Source organism: Entelurus aequoreus, linkage group LG16 (assembly GCF_033978785.1).
Source record: "Entelurus aequoreus isolate RoL-2023_Sb linkage group LG16, RoL_Eaeq_v1.1, whole genome shotgun sequence".
NCBI classification, from domain to species: domain Eukaryota; kingdom Metazoa; phylum Chordata; class Actinopteri; order Syngnathiformes; family Syngnathidae; genus Entelurus; species Entelurus aequoreus.
Genome location: NC_084746.1, coordinates 47,709,598 through 47,727,736, shown reverse-complemented (window position 1 = coordinate 47,727,736; position 18,139 = coordinate 47,709,598). Strand labels below are relative to the sequence as shown.

At 39.4% G+C, this 18,139-nt stretch overlaps 1 protein-coding gene across 1 annotated transcript in view; it reads left to right on the top strand.

Moving 5' to 3' along the window:
- The window catches only part of LOC133631217 (partitioning defective 3 homolog), a 112,662-nt gene that overhangs the window by 9,820 nt on the left and 84,703 nt on the right, over positions 1-18,139 (top strand). The window contains exon 2 of the mRNA XM_062023376.1: positions 5,423-5,686. Within this exon, the coding sequence (XP_061879360.1) occupies positions 5,423-5,686 (264 nt within the window). The remainder of the gene's footprint in view (positions 1-5,422; positions 5,687-18,139) is intronic.

Here is an 18,139-nt window from a genome sequence, read left to right as displayed (position 1 = left end):
TTAATTAGTTGCTTATTAACATAGGGTCAGGGTTAGGGATGACTCTTAGTTAATGGCTTACTGGTTGTATAATAAGGCCATGCAGAATAAGGCATTAATAAGTACTTAATAATGACTAATATACAGCCAATGTGTTACTAATTTGCATGTTAATAAGCAACTAATTAATGGTTCATATGTTCCCCATACTAAAGTGTTACCATGATATGTAAATATTACATGTTATATTTATATTGCTACTATGGTACATTTTTAGTCTACTTTATACCTTTTGTTTTCGCTCTCTTTTTGTGCCCTTGTGTGCATTATCCTTTCCATCCTCACCCTTTCCATCCTTTGTAACCGAGCTACTGTGTGGAACAATTTCCCTTGTGGATCATTAAAGTTTGTCTAAGTCCAGTAGTTAGCTTCCTGACATTTTTTCGTAAGGCATAGTACACTTATCGACACAAAGTAGACGCACCAAAGCTGCAACAAAAGCAAATGTTGTGTGCTCTCACACAGTCATGTCCTCATGCAACTCCATCGTTAGATTCCGTCATCACCAGTGTCACGTGTCGGGGTGGTGCAGCGACAATTGTTTCCAACACAATAGGGCGTAAGAAGTGAATTTTAATCTTCCAGCAGTGACCAAGTTCAACATTTGACTGAGGGGGACCTCTAAATGACATAGATTTGCACGATGAGCTCTTATGTGTCCATCCTGCTGATTCATTATAAAAGCAGATAAATGCCATCTTATGTCAAATTGGCCGATGTTATAAACCACCTTCATTCCTCCTCCATCTTTGTCAGCAGCACGCTGCCCCTTTGTTCATGTGTTCTGTTTTGAAAAGTCCACTTTGCCTCCTTTCCCACACACTTGAAGCTGCTTCCTGCCTGGCGGAGAAAGCGCTGACCCCAGCTTTGGAATGGGAAGGTCATGCGTATCCAAACTGGGATGTGTGGTCTTATCTTATCAGCCAGTGTGCTTCTGTACACAAACCAGTAGCTGCCGCTGATGATGATTGTTCCCCTGATTTTAAAGGCAGAACCCTGCAGGGTCCTGTTTCCCTAATGAGCTTGCAGAGAACCGCTGTACTCATTTGACATGGTCACATTGTGAGGATGTTTAGCAGAACATTTTATTTTGAGTCCCTGTGTTTGGACCTTTTTTTTTTTTTTATGTGAAGGATGATTTTAGCTCGCCATACGCACCCCACCCTACCTCTACTGTCCCAGGTCCCAAAGAAAAACATTGATAATTGCTGGTTGTAAAGCGCTGATAATTAGCATGGATGTAATTATAGGGACTGCTTGCTGGCTCCGCCCACCGCTGGAGGGGGGGGGGGGGGGGGTCAGAAGATAATGTTGTTTTGATAACATATGTGATTTGACAGCCCCCTCTAACAACTGGAACGTCGTTTGTGCTATTTGTAGTAACAAAAATAGACATTGCCTTTTTTCCCCCACAACAGACAGAATGTTGCAACTTGTTTGGACTTTATCCTCCATCTTGGGAATGAGGCGGCAAGGGGTGTTGCGGTACTTTTAGCCAAAATCTAATTCATCGTAAAGGAACACTCAGTATGGTACAGAAGTGTACCCTATTCTCAAACACGGTGTTGGCAAATACGGCAAGGAGGGGACAGTTGTACTTTGCTAAGAGCTATTTTTTTAATTCATAGTTTCTTGCCTTTTTTATCAAAGTGCTGGCACTTGCAACTTTGTTTGGCCTGATGGTGGATTATTTTGCGGTCGTACTCCATAGAATGCGATTCTTTGTTTTGGCCCTTATTTCTGCGGAATTGTTATGAGCAATGCTTCGCTGTATGGTTGTAAGTTGTATAGTATCTGTCTTGTCTTTTAACAAAGAAACAAGGAAGTCACAATCTTCGTTCAATGAATGTTCTGCAATTTGTCGTCCCCAAAGTAAGAACTGAACTGGGCAAGAAAGCGTTTAGGTTTTCAGCAGCGAAGGCTTGGAATAGCCTACAATCGAATATTAAACTTCAAACCCTTGTTACGTTGAATGAGTTTAAAGCTTCTGTGAAAGGACTGCAGTCTACCTTGTCTGTATGCACATGTGTTATGTCAGCAAGTTTTAATGTCGTAAATGTGATGTTTTATGTGTTTGTTTACTGTTTTTAATGTAACCTTGCTGCTGCCCTCTTGGCCAGGTCTCCCTTGGAAAAGAGATCTTTGATCTCAATGGGATTTTACCTGGTTAAATAAAGGCTAATAATAATAATAATAAGTATTAAAGGCCTACTGAAATGAAATGTTCTTATTCAAACGGGGATAGCAGGTCCATTCTATGTGTCATACTTGATCATTTCGCGATATTGCCATATTTTTGCTGAAAAGGATTTAGTAGAGAACATCGACGATAAAGTTCGCAACTTTTGGTCGCTGATAAAAAAAGCCTTGCCTGTACCGGAAGTAGCGTGACGTCACAGGTTGTGGAGCTCCTCACATCCGCACATTGTTTACAATCATGGCCACAAGCAGCGAGAGCGACTCAGACCGAGAAAGCGACGATTACCCCATTAATTTGAGCGAGGATGAAAGATTTGTGGATGAGGAAAGTGAGAGTGAAGGATTAGAGGGCAGTGGAAGCGATTCAGATAAGGAAGATGCTGTGAGAGGCGGGTGGGACCTGATATTCAGCTGGGAATGACTAAAACAGTAAATAAACACAAGACATATATATACTTTATTATCCACAACACAACCAGGCTTATATTTAATATGCCACAAATTAATCCGCATAACAAACACCTCCCCCCTCCCGTCCATATAACCCGCCAATACAAATCAAACACCCGCACAACACACTCAATCCCACAGCCCAAAGTACCGTTCACCTCCGTAAAGTTCATACAGCACATATATTTCCCCAAAGTTACGTACGTGACATGCACATAGCGGCACGCACGTACGGGCAAGCGATCAAATGTTTGGAAGCCAAAGCTGCGTACTCACGGTAGCGCGTCTGCTATCCAACTCAAAGTCCTCCTGGTTGTGTTGCTGCAGCCGGCCGCTAATACACCGCTTCCCACCTACAGCTTTCTTCTTTGCTGTCTTCATTGTTCATTAAACAAATTGCAAAAGATTCACCAACACAGATGTCCAGAATACTGTGGAATTTTGCGATGAAAACAGACGACTTAATAACTGGCCACAATGCTGTCCCAATATATCCGCTACAATCCGTGACGTCACGCGCAAACGTCATCATACCGAGACGTTTTCAGCAGAATATTTTGCGGGAAATTTAAAATTGCACTTTGCTAATCTAACCCGGCCGTATAGGCATGTGTTGCAATGTTAAGATTGCATCGTTGATATATAAACTATCAGACTGCGTGGTCGGTAGTAGTGGCTTTCAGTAGGCCTTTAAGGATAGAATGTTTTATGAAAAAACTTGAAATGACAAACACCATTGGTAAAACAGAGGATTAATGTTCCGTTGCATTGACTTATTTATATTGCCAAGTGCTATGTCAATGGTGTGTTCAAGGTGTACACAAATGTTGGAATTTTGTTCAGGGTCCCAAAGAGGAACTGGTAGCTGCACCAAAACCAGTGAAGTTGGCACGTTGTGTAATTCGTGAATAAAAACAGAATACAATGATTTGCAAATCCTTTTCAACTTATATTCAATTGAATAGAATGCAAAGACAAGATATTTAATGTTCGAACTGAGAAACGTAATTTTTTTTTGGCAAATAATCATTAACTTAGAATTTCTTGGCAGCAACAGTTGGCACAGGGGCATTTTTACCACTGTGTTACATGGCCTTTCCTTTTAACAACACTCAGTAAACGTTTGGGAACTGAGAAGACCAATTTTTGAAGCTTTTCAGGTGGAATTCTTTCCCATTCTTGCTTGATGTACAGCTTAAGTTGTTCAACAGTCCGGGGGTCTCCCTTGTGGTATTTTAGGCTTCATATTGCACCACACATTTTCAATGGGAGACAGGTCTGGACTACAGGCAGGCCAGTCTAGTACCCGCACTCTTTTACTACGCTGTTGTAACATTTGGCTTGGCATTGTCTTGCTGAAATAAGCAGGGGCGTCCATGATAACGTTGCTTGGATGACAACATATGTTGCTCCAAAACCTGTATGTACCTTTCAGCATTAATGGCGCCTTCACAGATGTGTAATTTACCCATGTCTTGGGCACTAATACACCCCCATACCATCACAGATGCTGGCTTTTCAACTTTGCGCCTATAACAATCCGGATGGTTCTTTTCCACTTTGGTCTGGAGGACACAACGTCCAGTTTCCAAAAAAAATTTGAAATGTGGACTCGTCAGACAACAGAACACTTTTACACTCTGCATCAGTCCATCTTGGATGAGCTCGGGCCCAGTGAAGCTGGCGGTGTTTCTGGGTGTTGTTGATGAATGGCTTTTGCATTGCATAGTAGAGTTTTAAATAGCACTTACAGATATAGCGACAAACTGTAGTTACTGACAGTGGTTTTCTGAAGTTGTTCCTGAGCCCATGTGGTGATATCCTTTACACACTGATGTCGTTTTTTGATGCAGTACCGCCTGTGGGTTCGAATGTCACGGGCATTCAATGTTGGTTTTCAGCCTTGCTGCTTACGTGCAGTGATTTCTCCAGATTCTCTGAACCTTTTGTTGATATTACGGAGCGTAGATGGTGAAATCCCTAAATTCCTTGCAATAGCTGGTTGACAAATGTTGTTCTTAAACAATTTGCTCAGGCATTTGTTCACAAAGTGGTGACCTTCGCCCCATCTTTGTTTGTGAATGACTGAGCGTTTCATGGAAGCTGTTTTTATACCCAATCATGGCGCCCACCTGTTCCCAATTAGCACTGTTCACCTGTGGGATTTTCCAAATAAGTGTTTGATGAGCATTCCTCAACATTCTCAAGTCTTTTTTTTCCCCACTTGTACCAGCTTTTTTGAAACATGTTGCAGGCATCAAATTCCAAATGAGCTTATATTTGCAAAAAATAACAAAGGTTTCCAGTTCGAACCTTGAGTATCTTGTCTTTGCAGTCCATTCAATTGAATATAAGTTGAAAAATATTAGCAAATCATTGTATTCCGTGCCAACTTCACTGGTTTTGGGTTTTGTATGACAGTCACATAATGGACAACTATTCAATGAAGTGATAACTATGTAATCGTACTACAACATCCCGTTTGTGGATAAGGAGAGAGAGAACCAAAAAAAAAACATGTTCAATCGCTTTATTAACTAGCGCTAACAACATGCATTGAACCAGAAAAACCAAAGTTTGACTCTATTGGAGAATGACCTGCCAGCAGTTTGAGGTTATAAGTTGTATTTATATTAGTGGTGAGTCAACAAGGTTAGAATACATACAGTATCCAGAGTACAGTAAAAGTACAGTGTAATCTTTCATGTAACAAACTTTTTTTTTTGTCCATTAGGATCCAGGCCAAGACCCGTGAGCTAAGGGAGCGGCAGGCTCGGGAACGGGATTACGCCGAGATTCTAGACGTGAGCCGCTCGCCAGAGAGGTCTTCCGAGGAGGAGCACCCGTACGCCGGCATCAGCCCACTTAACGACGGGCACAGCCGCCCCCAAACCCCCCGCGACAACTACCCTCGCGGCCAGCACCAGCACCAGCACTCGGACTCCCTGTACACCCAAGTCAGCAAGGCCCGCATGGAGCGCCCCCCCTCTGCGGACAGGTATGTCTTCTCATGTCAAATGTCTTTCCGTCCGGGGAGGCCGTGACCTTTTCACCCGCGATTGAAAAGCCCGGCTCGTCATGGTATTTCAGTAAAAGGTCTCCTTGGCCTCGTCAGCCTGAGGCGCAAAGAGAGCGTTGGCCGTCGCGGCTGCAGGAGAACGTAATCAAAAATACACAGACCGCCGGTAAATGCCAACACACCTACAAATCAAACAATACGCACTTCCCTGGCAAAGGAATGAAAACATTTAAACCCTTGACTTTTATTCTCGCCCTCCGCCTTCAAAGCTCTTTATATGACTCTCCCTGACTGCTTGTCACTCTTTCACACATTTGTGGACTTTGTCTGCTCCAAAATCAGCTGCTGTGAACGTGGTTTACTTCTTGGTTCAGGTCCCTTTTACACGGCAAATATATATAGACAAATGAATGTGTCCGACAATGCTATCGTTATTTTGTGATAATGAATTCTAGCTGTTTCCTACAAATTTGACAGCTGACGAGCTTGCAACTAACGTCCCTCCACAGTGTAAAGCTGTTTCTCAGTCCGCAATCCTCGGCTCAATGGCGGCAGATAAACTATGTTTCTTACAAGTATCATCACGGTTGGACCAGAGAAGAAGGAATAGCTAAACATCCTACACTGCACACCGTAGGAAGATACAATGAGCCATGCTAACCGCTTGGCCAGAGCTTTGCAATGTAAACAGTGGTGGGCAGATCATACTTGCCAACCCTCCCGAAATTCAGCGCCTCTCCCGAAAACCTCCCGGGACAAATATCCTCCCGAGAATCTACCGATTTTCAGCCGGAGCTGGAGGGGGCGTGGCCTCCAGCTCCGGCTGAAAATCGGAGTGAGTGAGGACAGCCTGTTTTCACGTCCGCTTTCCCACGATATAAACAGCGTGCCTGCCCAATCACGTTATTCCATACGAGGCGTCCGGCATACCGCCGATGAGCATGGTGCAGATGGAGAAGATCTTCTCGGCGTCCGTGTTGGCGCACACGTTGCCAAAGCCGACGCTGGTCGGGCTGCTGAGGGTGAAGTAGAGGGCGGCGATGTACGAGCTGCGCACCGACGGGCCGCCCACCGTGTTGTTGACGTAGGGCGTCTGCGGGCGTTTGCCCAGCTCATGGAGCCATCCTCGGGGAAGAGACGGGAGGACAACAGGGTGACAAGAACTAAATCATCCAGACTAGAGATAAATTGTATTATTATGTTTATCTTACCTAAAAATAAATATATTTATTAATAAAAATAAATAAATTTTTACTATATTTTGCTAAAAACATCAAAATTAATTGTATTTTTATTTGTATTTTTTCTGTCCATATAATTATACATTAAAATAAACATATTTGAAATAATTAATTTTAAATGATCATAATAATTCATTTAAAATGACCATATTTAATTATTAAAATAATTGCTTGTTTATCAACAACTTTAGCATTTTATTCATTACATTTTGACGCTCTCAGAAGCCAAGTTATGTTATATTCCTCAAGATTTATTTATGCAAGTTTGAAGTATCAATTATCTAAACACAGTTTTGTTGGCATATTTTCAGGATGTATGTATATGTATATATATATATATATATATATATATATATATATATATATATACACTACCGTTCAAAAGTTTGGGGTCACATTGAAATGTCTTTATTTTTGAAGGAAAAGCACTGTACTTTTCAATGAAGATAACTTTAAACTAGTCTTAACTTTAAAGAAATACACTCTATACATTGCTAATGTGGTAAATGACTATTCTAGCTGCAAATGTCTGGTTTTTGGTGCAATATCTACATAGGTGTATAGAGGCCCATTTCCAGCAACTATCACTCCAGTGTTCTAATGGTACAATGTGTTTGCTCATTGGCTCAGAAGGCTAATTGATGATTAGAAAACCCTTGTGCAATCATGTTCACACATCTGAAAACAGTTTAGCTCGTTACAGAAGCTACAAAACTGACCTTCCTTTGAGCAGATTGAGTTTCTGGAGCATCACATTCGTGGGGTCAATGAAATGCTCAAAATGGCCAGAAAAAGAGAACTTTCATCTGAAACTCGACAGTCTATTCTTGTTCTTAGAAATGAAGGCTATGCCACAAAATTGTTTGGGTGACCCCAAACTTTTGAACGGTAGTGTATATATATGAAATACTTGACTTGGTGAATTCTAGCTGTAAATATACTCCTCCCCTCTTAACCACGCCCCCCGCCCCAACCACGCCCCCCACCTCCCGAAATCGGAAGTCTCAAGGTTGGCAAGTATGGGGCGGATCGATACAAATATCAAGAGTGACGTAACCAAGTATAATATCAGTACATGGTTGACGCTACAGTGATTGGATCAATATAGTGTTTCATTGTTGTTATTGTTTACAAACTCAGGAAATAAGTCCCTGGACACAAGAAGACTTTAAGAACAAAAACCAGAGGATTGAAATTAGAGCCGATACAGTAGTATACCTATGAAGGTTCTCATTCATCCAGGTCGTTGTCATCTCAGGGCGTTCAATCGCAACTGGACTGTTTGGTTTGTCTAAGAAGACGTTTCGCCGCTACTACCGGTAGGCTTCATCAGTTCGTGCTCGTAGACTAAGATTGGTTAGATCTAGTCCAAACGGTTGGTGCCAAATATATATACTCCAAAAACCAGGAGGGTGTGCCTGGGCAAGGATGGTTTCGCCCTATTGAGAACCGTTTGAATGCAAACGAGCAATCCTAACTGTCAAAGCCAACGACTGTCGTTGAAGTGTAAATCCCCCTCGTTAGCATTGAGGTATTTTGTGGCAGAACGATCGCTGTGGATCGACTACTACCAGTCCAAAATAGTCGGAATCCCCCGCGTAAGCATTCCATTCAGTTGTAAACAAATGGCACAAATGTGACCAGAATGTTTTTAACTTCCGTTATTTGTTGGAGGCTAATTGCAGAGTCTTTAAGGAATGGTTGAAAGGACAGTGTTGTATGTGGGAGACAGGTGGTGTCTCAGACCACCTGGACCACAATGGAAACAATCCTTTTGGCTTTTTGTGCCATCCATTTGCCTTTTTAAAGCATTACATAGATTCAATTCTTTAAGATGTCAATAAACTTCTCAATCAATCAATCAAACCTCCTCTGTTCAGGGATGGTTTTTCAACGTTGACATACATGGCTTCCCTCACTCCTCTTTCGTACCAGCTGTCCTTCCTGTCCAGAATCTGCACATTTTTGTTCTCAAATGAGTGCTGTTTCTCCCGGAGGTGCAGGTAGACAGCTGAGTCTTGGCTTGAAGGGTATGCTGTGCCATGTGTCGGCTTAGAGGTTGTTTTGTTTCCCCAATATATGAATCAATGCATTCACCATTACACTGGATAGCATACACCAGTTTTTGTGGGTGTGGGGGCGGTGCACCAGTCTCTGTTTCAGGGTGTTGCCTGGTTTGAAGTGTACTGGAATGTTGTGTTGGTTAAAAATTCAGATAGACCTTATACATATGGAATGACAATATATTTGCGTCTGTCACCTTTTTCCTCCTCATCCACTCTGTTCTTGTTATTTCTGGAACTATGCACTTTTCACAAACGCCCAGAAGGGGTAACCACAGGTTTTGAGTGCTTCCCTCAAATGCCTATGCTCTTTCTCTTTGGCCTGTGGGCTGGTAGAAAGACTATCAGCTCTGTGTTGTAGGGTTCTGATAACGCCCAGTTTGTGTTCCAGTGGGTGGTGTGAGTCAAAAAGTAAGTATTGATTGGCATGTGTGGGTTTTCGGTAAACCCCAACATGGAGGCCCCTGTTTTCTCCAATGTGGACATCACAGTCCAAAAAAGGCAATTTGCTGTCTTTGACATACTCACGTGTTTTTGATTGATTGATTGAAGCTTTTATTAGTAGATTGCACAGTACAGTACATATTCCGTACAATTGACGACTAAATGGTAACACCCGAATAAGTTTTTCAACTTGTTTAAGTCCACGTAAATCAATTTGTGAACTTAAGGTTTTTGTCCACTGGGTTAATGTGCTCGGTGAAGGCTTGCACTTCTTGGTTTCTGATTTTCACCCATGTGTCATCCACATATCTGTACCAATGACTTGGTAATGTTCCCTTAAAAGAGCTCTAAGCTCTGTTTTCAATGTTCTCCATGTAAAGGTTTGCTACTATTGGGGATACAGATGATCCCATGGTACAACCCAATTGAAAGTATGTAGTGTTAAGGCAAAGTAGACGTTGCCTCACTGTCTCTACTGCATCCTGGGTTGGAATACAGGTGAACAGGGAGGTGATGTCGAATGAAACTATAGTTTCATTTTTGTCCAGTTTTAGATCTCTGATCTTCGCTACAAAGTCAGTTGAGTTTTGGACATGATGTGTAGTTTTGCCAACCAAAGGTGCTAGGATGTTGGCCACATACTTAGCAATATTGTATGTCACAGAGTTAATGCTGGTGACAATGGGTCTGAGGGTCGCCCCATCTTTGTGTATTTTTGGAAGGCCGCAATATGTCTACAGTCATGGTCAAAAGTTTACATACACTTGTAAAGAACATAATGTTAATTTCTAATAATTTCTACAACTCTTATTTTTTTTGTGATAGAGTGATTGGAGCATATACTTGTTGGTCAAAAAAAATATTATTGTAGTTTGGTTCTTTTAGAATTTATTATGAGCCTACTGAAAATGTGAGCAAATCTGCTGGGTCAAAAGTATACATACAGCAATGTTAATATTTGGTTACATGTCCCTTGGCAAGTTTCACTGCAATAAGGCGCTTTTGGTAGCCATCCACAAGCTTCTGGTTGAATTTTTGACCACTGTTTTTGACAAAATTGGTGCAGTTCAGCTAAATTTGTTGGTTTTCTGACATGGACTTGTTTCTTCAGCATTGTCCACACGTTTAAGTCAGGACTTTGGGAAGGCCATTCTGAAACCTTATTTCTAGCCTGATTTAGCCATTCCTTTACCACTTTTGATGTGTGTTTGGGGTCATTGTCCTGTTGGAACACCCAACTGCGCCCAAGACCCAACATCCGGGCTGATAAGTTTAGGTTGTCCTGAAAAATTTGGAGGTAATCCTCCTTTTTCATTGTCCCATGTATTCTCTGTAAAGCACCAGTCCCATTGGCAGCAAAACAGGCCCAGAGTATAATACTACCACCACCATGCTTGACGGTAGGCTTGGATTTCCTGGGATTAAAGGCCTCACCTTTTCTCCTCCAAACCTATTTCTGGGTATTGTGGCCAAACAGCTCAATTTTTGTTTCATCTGACATCACATGGACAAAGATAAGACCTTCTGGAGGAAAGTTCTGTGGTCACTCTATCACAAACAAATAAGTTGTAGAAACTATTGGAAACTCAAGACAGCCATGACATTATGTTCTTAACAAGTGTATGTAAACTTTTGACCACGACTGCATGTTACTCCATACGTCAGCAGCCAAGTTACAGGCATGTGAAATATTCCCGAAACCGCGGAAATCCGCGGTTTTTAACATTATTAATATTCGCGATATTCTGTGTTTTTTTTTAAAGTGAAATGTCAGTAAAATTACGATCCAAACAAAATTTCTTGTATGCTAGCCTCAGTCGCAGGTACTCGGTTTTCCTCTTGCCTAAAAGCCGCAGGACGGGAATGATTACAATCCGAACACTGTTAGTTCCAAACCATTTGTAGTTCTTGAGTACATATTTAGTAATCAGCGAGAAGGTACATTTTTGACGTGATGGATTGTAACGGAGGTCACAACACCAGAAGTATTTATTATTTGGGCGTGGCCACAGGATAGAGTTGGGCGTGGCCACAGGATAGAGTTGGGCGTGGCCACAGGATGGAGTTGGGTGTGGCCACAGGATAGATTTGGGTGTGGCCACAGGATAGAGTTGCCAAATGGGAAATTAGTTACTTGCATGCATGTTAAATAATTTAACATTACATTTTCAATGACAATAATATAAGAAAGTAAATTATCACACAAAAAATAACAATTCTGTGGTACATTACATGTCAAAAGACAGCCAAAATAGATTGGTAGATGGGATTAAATCTAAAGGTAAAATATAGTGTAGAAATGCACTAATGTATTCTTGATTTTCAAAATGTTCTTTTGGGGTTTGTGTGACATCACTTTGTGCCGATAGAAATGTTCCTCTTTTTTCTCTCAATGTTCCTCTATTTCTCCAAGGGTGCTCACATACCTGCAATTAGGGGCCTTGGTAACCTGTTTTGAAAAAGTTATTTTATCATTTGCATACCAAATAATATATAGTGATGTATATCGTTATCGGAGGAGACTGCAATATATATAGCAATATAGACTTTAGGCCATATTGCCCATTCCTACCCTGCAATAAAAAGTTCATGTCATTCGGGGGGGCATACTCATGAACTTGCTAAATCATCATCATTCATTCAGCTGGTGAGTAAAAGTGATGGCGTGCACAATAATAATACCGTGCCTGTCGCACAAACTCAAAAGATATTTATATATAGCGAGAGTGCCTGACAGGTCACATATGGGAACCTTGCAGAGTGAGTGTCTTTGTTATGATGGGGATCGAATGGCAGCACTGCCAGAAATCACAGCTTAAACACTGGAGATGTGATACAGGCAATAACTGGAGATGTGATACTGGAGATGTGATACAGGCAATAACTTTGTCTTACATTGTTGGGTATTGTTGTATGTTGTTGCAGTTACCAACCTTTTCAAGTCCAAGATCCTTGGTCTCAACCAAAAATTAAAGCAAGATCTGACCCTGCATCAACTGTGTGTGAATGTGTGTGTGTGCCTGTGTGTGTGTGTGTGTGTGCGTGTGTGTGTGTGTGTGTGTGTGTGTGTGTGTGTGTGTGTGTGTGTGTGTGTGTGTGTGTGTGTGTGTGTGTGTGTGTGTGTGTGTGTGTGTGTGTGTGATATATACATATATATATAAATATATATACTGTGTGTATACATATATACTGTGTATATATATATACATATACATACTGTGTATGTGTATATATATATATATATATATATGTATTCTGTATATACATATATGTATACTGTGTATATATATACTATATACACTACCGTTCAAAAGTTTGGGGTCACCCAAACAATTTTGTGTAATAGCCTTCATTTCTAAGAACAAGAATAGACTGTCGAGTTTCACATGAAAGTGCTCTTTTTCTGGCCATTTTGAGCGTTTAATTGACCCCACAAATGTGATGCTCCAGAAACTCAATCTGCTCAAAGGAAGGTCAGTTTTGTAGCTTCTGTAACGAGCTAAACTGTTTTCAGATGTGTGAACTTGATTGCACAAGGGTTTTCTAATCATCAATTAGCCTTCTGAGCCAATGAGCAAACACATTGTACCATTAGAACACTGGAGTGATAGTTGCTGGAAATGGGCCTCTATACACCTATGTAGATATTGCACCAAAAACCAGACATTTGCAGCTAGAATAGTCATTTACCACATTAGCAATGTATAGAGTGTACTTCTTTAAAGTTAAGACTAGTTTAAAGTTATCTTCATTGAAAAGTACAGTGCTTTTCCTTCAAAAATAAGGACATTTCAATGTGACCCCAAACTTTTGAACGATAGTGTATATGTATGTTGAATATATGTATATATACTCTGTGTATATATATATCCACACATATACTATATATATGTATACAGTATATATATGTATACAGTATATATATGTACACTGTGTTTATATGTATACTGTATATATATATATATATATATATATATATATATATATATATATATATATATATATATATATATATATATATATATATATATATATATATATATATATATATATGTAAATTGTATATATATATATGTGTATACTGTAGGTATATATGTATATATGTATACAGTATATATATGTACACTGTGTTTATATGTATACTGTATATATATATATATATATATATATATATATATATATATATATATATATATATATATATATATATATATATATATATATGTAAATTGTATATATATATGTGTATACTGTAGGTATATATGTATATATATATATATATATGTGTATACTGTGTATATATATATGTAATTTGTATGTATATATATGTATGTGTGTGTATATATTTATATATACAAATGTGTATATATATGTATGTGTATATACTGTATATATATATATATATATATATATATATATATATATATATATATATATATATATATATATATATATATATATATATATATATATATATATATGTCTTAATTAGATTATCCAAAAAATAGTGCTCGATACCGTGGTAGAGCGTAATATGTATGTGTGGGAAAAAAATCACAAGACTATTTCATCTCTACAGGCCTGATTCATGAGGGGTTTACCTCAATCCTCATGAGGGTTTCCTCAATCATCAGGAGATTTTAATGGAAGCATTCACATACCATGGTTTATATAGGGCACAGAGCGGGTGGGTACAGGCAGGCGTAGGGGCGTGGTGATACGCCTGCCTGTACCCACCCGCTCTGTGCCCCATATAAACCATGGTATGTGAATGCTTCCACTAAAATCTCCTGATGATTGAGGAAACCCTCATGAAACAGGCCTGTAGAGATGAAATAGTCTTGTGATTTTTTTCCCCACACATACATATTACGCTCTATCACGGTATCGAGCACTATTTTTTTGGGATAATCCAATTAAGACATATATATATATATATATATATATATATATATATATATATATATATATATATATATATATATATATATATATATATATATATATGATCGACCAGTAAGGTCCCAAAGATCGACGGGTTGGCGACCCCTGTTGTACATGCCATGATCACAGAGAGGTAACTTAGCTTATGTAGCTATTGACATACTGAGCCGGTGAGCTGCTGCATTGCCTCTGAGTTGGCAAAAGTTAATTCTAGATTATAAATCGTGCATCACACTTGTATAGTAGAAGGTTGTGGCCATAAACGCAGAAGTTGGTCAACTTTGACATTTAACTTACACCCGAAGATGGCAAAAAATTAATAAAATAAAATTTAAATCTACGCGAGGATTATGATTAATTCTTCATCTAAACGGGAAAATATAAACATCCTCCTAGTCAGCACCGCAGTGAGAGCAGACATTGCACAATAAGTGATTGTTTTATTATGTTCCTGTTTATCACCTAGCAATAGTGCTACTAGCTGAATCTGATTATCACTCAGCTTCTAAAACTTTTAGCTCATCCTTCTCATAGTCAGGCTTAAAAATATAAGGTTCTGGATCATCATTTGTCCCAAATATATGTTTTATTCACTCATGAAGTTTGCCATGATTATTAGTACGTAGTTGTTGTTGTTTCAGGAAGCAGCAAACATTGTGGTGCGTCTGTGAAATGCTTAAAATGACCAAAATAAATAAATTGAATGTGCCTGTTACTACATTACATACAGTATATACTTAAAGCATGTATATAAAAAACCTAGTTGAAGGTTTTTGGATGTTTTCAGAGCGCTTTAGAGGCAAAATAGATGCAATGGTGTAATGAATCGCATTACTTCCGTTGTTAGCTGACTTTTGCTGGTGTTTATTCACGAGGTACAATATTTAAAGAAGAAAAACATGTTCTTGTCTGACAAGGGTTGGGAATGATAGACAAACATCACAAAAAAAAGTGCAGTTCCCCTTTAAGAAGTGGTGTGGAGCGATCGCATACATGACTCAGCTGTAATGAGCACATGCATGCACCTCTTGCAAACATGAGGGTTACTGTAGTCGGGGTTGCTTTTCATTGCAATCTACCCATCGGAAGACAAAATGTTGTTTCAATGCCGTGTTGCAACAATTATGATATTGTCTGTTAAATGTCAGCGTTTGCGCAAACTCGTTGTCTAATACCGACGTTGTGATTGTCACAAGATTTGTGTGTAATATCAACAACATCAGAGTGCGTCTTTGTCTGTCTCCAAGAAGCACGTCAGAACAAGACCTGTTTTGTCCGAGCCCAGGCTAAAAATAAATTAAAAAAGTGTTTAAAGGTTCTGAATTGATTGATTGAAACTTGTATTAGTAGATTGCACAGTACAGTACATATTCCGTACAATTGACCACTAAATGGTAACACCCGAATACGTTTTTAATAAGTCGGGGTCCACGTTAATCAATTCATGGTAGAAAAAGAGCGTTTATTTAGTTAATGGCTCTTAGCAGAGCGCCGCACTGCGAGCCAGCATGTGCTGATCATGAGGAAATGGGCTGTTAACCTCGCCACTGCCACTTCCTTGCACAGATCGCTGACCCGCGACGCCACAATGCGTCCCAAATGAGGAGACCGGAATCATGAAATCTCCCCCTGTGGTCTCTAAACTCCCCGGCGAGTTCTCCCTTAAAAGCCTCAGTCGCCTCCTCGGCTTCGCGCTGACGGGAAGCGGAACTGAAATAACATGCAGCTGCAGAAATATCAGCAGAATTCAGCGTTAATTAGATATTTGTTCTGCTAAAGGGGCTTATTTCAGTTTTGCCGCAGAGGTGAAGAAACAAGAACATTCCTGAGGAGCTGGACTGACATCTTATGTGACATTACTTTATCACAATTAGAGATGTCCTATAATGGCTTTTTTGCCGATATTCCAATATTGTCCAACTCTTAATTACAGATTCCGATATCAACCGATACCGATATATACAGTCGTGGAATTAACACATTATTATGCCTAATTTTGTTGTGATGCCCCGCTGGATGCACTAAACAATGTAACAAGGTTTTCCAAAATAAATCAACTCAAGTTATGGAAAAAAATGCCAACATGGCACTGCCATATTTATTATTGAAGTCACAAAGTGCATTATTTTTTTTAACATGCCTCAAAACAGCAGCTTGGAATTTAGGATCATAGCGTCCCGGAAGAGTTAGTGCTGCAAGGGGTTCTGGGTATTTGTTTTGTTGTGTTTATGTTGTGTTACGGTGCGGATGTTCTCCCGAACTGTGTTTGTCATTCTTGTTTGGTGTGGGTTCACAGTGTGGCGCAAATTTGTAACAGTGTTAAAGGTGTTTATACGTCTACCCTCAGTGTGACCTGTATGGCTGTTGACCAAGTATGCGTGGCATTCACTTGTGTGTGTGAAAAGCCGTAGATATTATGTGACTGGGACGGCACGCAAAGGAAGTGCCTTTAAGGTTTATTGGCGCTCTGTACTTCTCCCTACTTCCGTGTACCACTCCGTACAGCGGCGTTTTAAAAAGTCATCAATTTTACTTTTTGAAATCGATGCCGATAATTTCCAATATTACATTTTAAAGCATTTATCGGCCGATAATATCGGCAGTCCGATATTATCGGACATCTCTAATTATTATGATTGTTTACAATTAAACTGACGGAACAATTGCTTTGGAATCACAAGTCAAGGTGACAAACAGATATTTACGGAGCCCCTAAAGGGACATGGGATTTTTTTTTTTTTAGACATGTATCTCGTGCGCACGAGAAAGTATCTCGTGGACACGAGAAACTTTTTATTAAAAAAAAATAATAATAATAATATTTTTATTTATTTATTTTTTTTAATAAAAAGTTTCTCGTGCGCACGAGAAACTTTCTCGTGGCCACGAGAAAGCATTGGATGCGTGCTCATGGTTTGAGGTGTGTGTTAAAATGGCAGTTTAGGAGTTAATTTGGCTGTATTTCCAACTAGGACTTTCCCCCATGTGTGTTGTGGCAAAATGTGAATGCTTGATTAGTAGGTGTGAGACAAACACTTTATCTTCCTGGTTATTGTAACGCTACGTGTTTGACATTATTTAAGACTTTATCATGCCCGGGAAAGGACAGTCCTTTCCAAGCATTCACATTTTGCCACAACACACATGGGGGAAAGTCCTAGTTGGAAATACAGCCAAATTAACTCCTAAACTGCCATTTTAACACACACCTCAAACCATGAGCACGCATCCAATGCTTTCTCGTGGCCATGAGAAAGTTTCTCGTGGCAACGAGAAACTTTTTATAAAAAAATAAAAAATAAAAAAAATATATTAATGTTTTTATTTTTTTTATTTTTTTTTATAAAAAGTTTCTCGTGGCCACGAGATACTTTCTCGTGCGCACGAGATACTTGTCTAAAAAAAAAAAAAAATCCCATGTCCCTTTAGGGGCTCCGTAGATATTTTAGTTTTAGCTAGGTAAAATATTTCATATGAAAGGGATTTCAATGACCACAAAAAGCTTGGAATAGCTTGTTGTTTCTAATAATATCGAGTTAAGAACTGCATTTGCATGCAATACATTTTTCTTCGGTCAAAATTGAAATACCGTATTTTTCGGACTATAAGTCGCAGGGTGTCGACTTATACTCAGGAGCGACTTATGTGTGAAATTATTAACACATTAGCGTAAAATATCAAATAATATTATTTAGCTCATTCACGTAAGAGACTAGACGTATAAGATTTCATGGGATTTA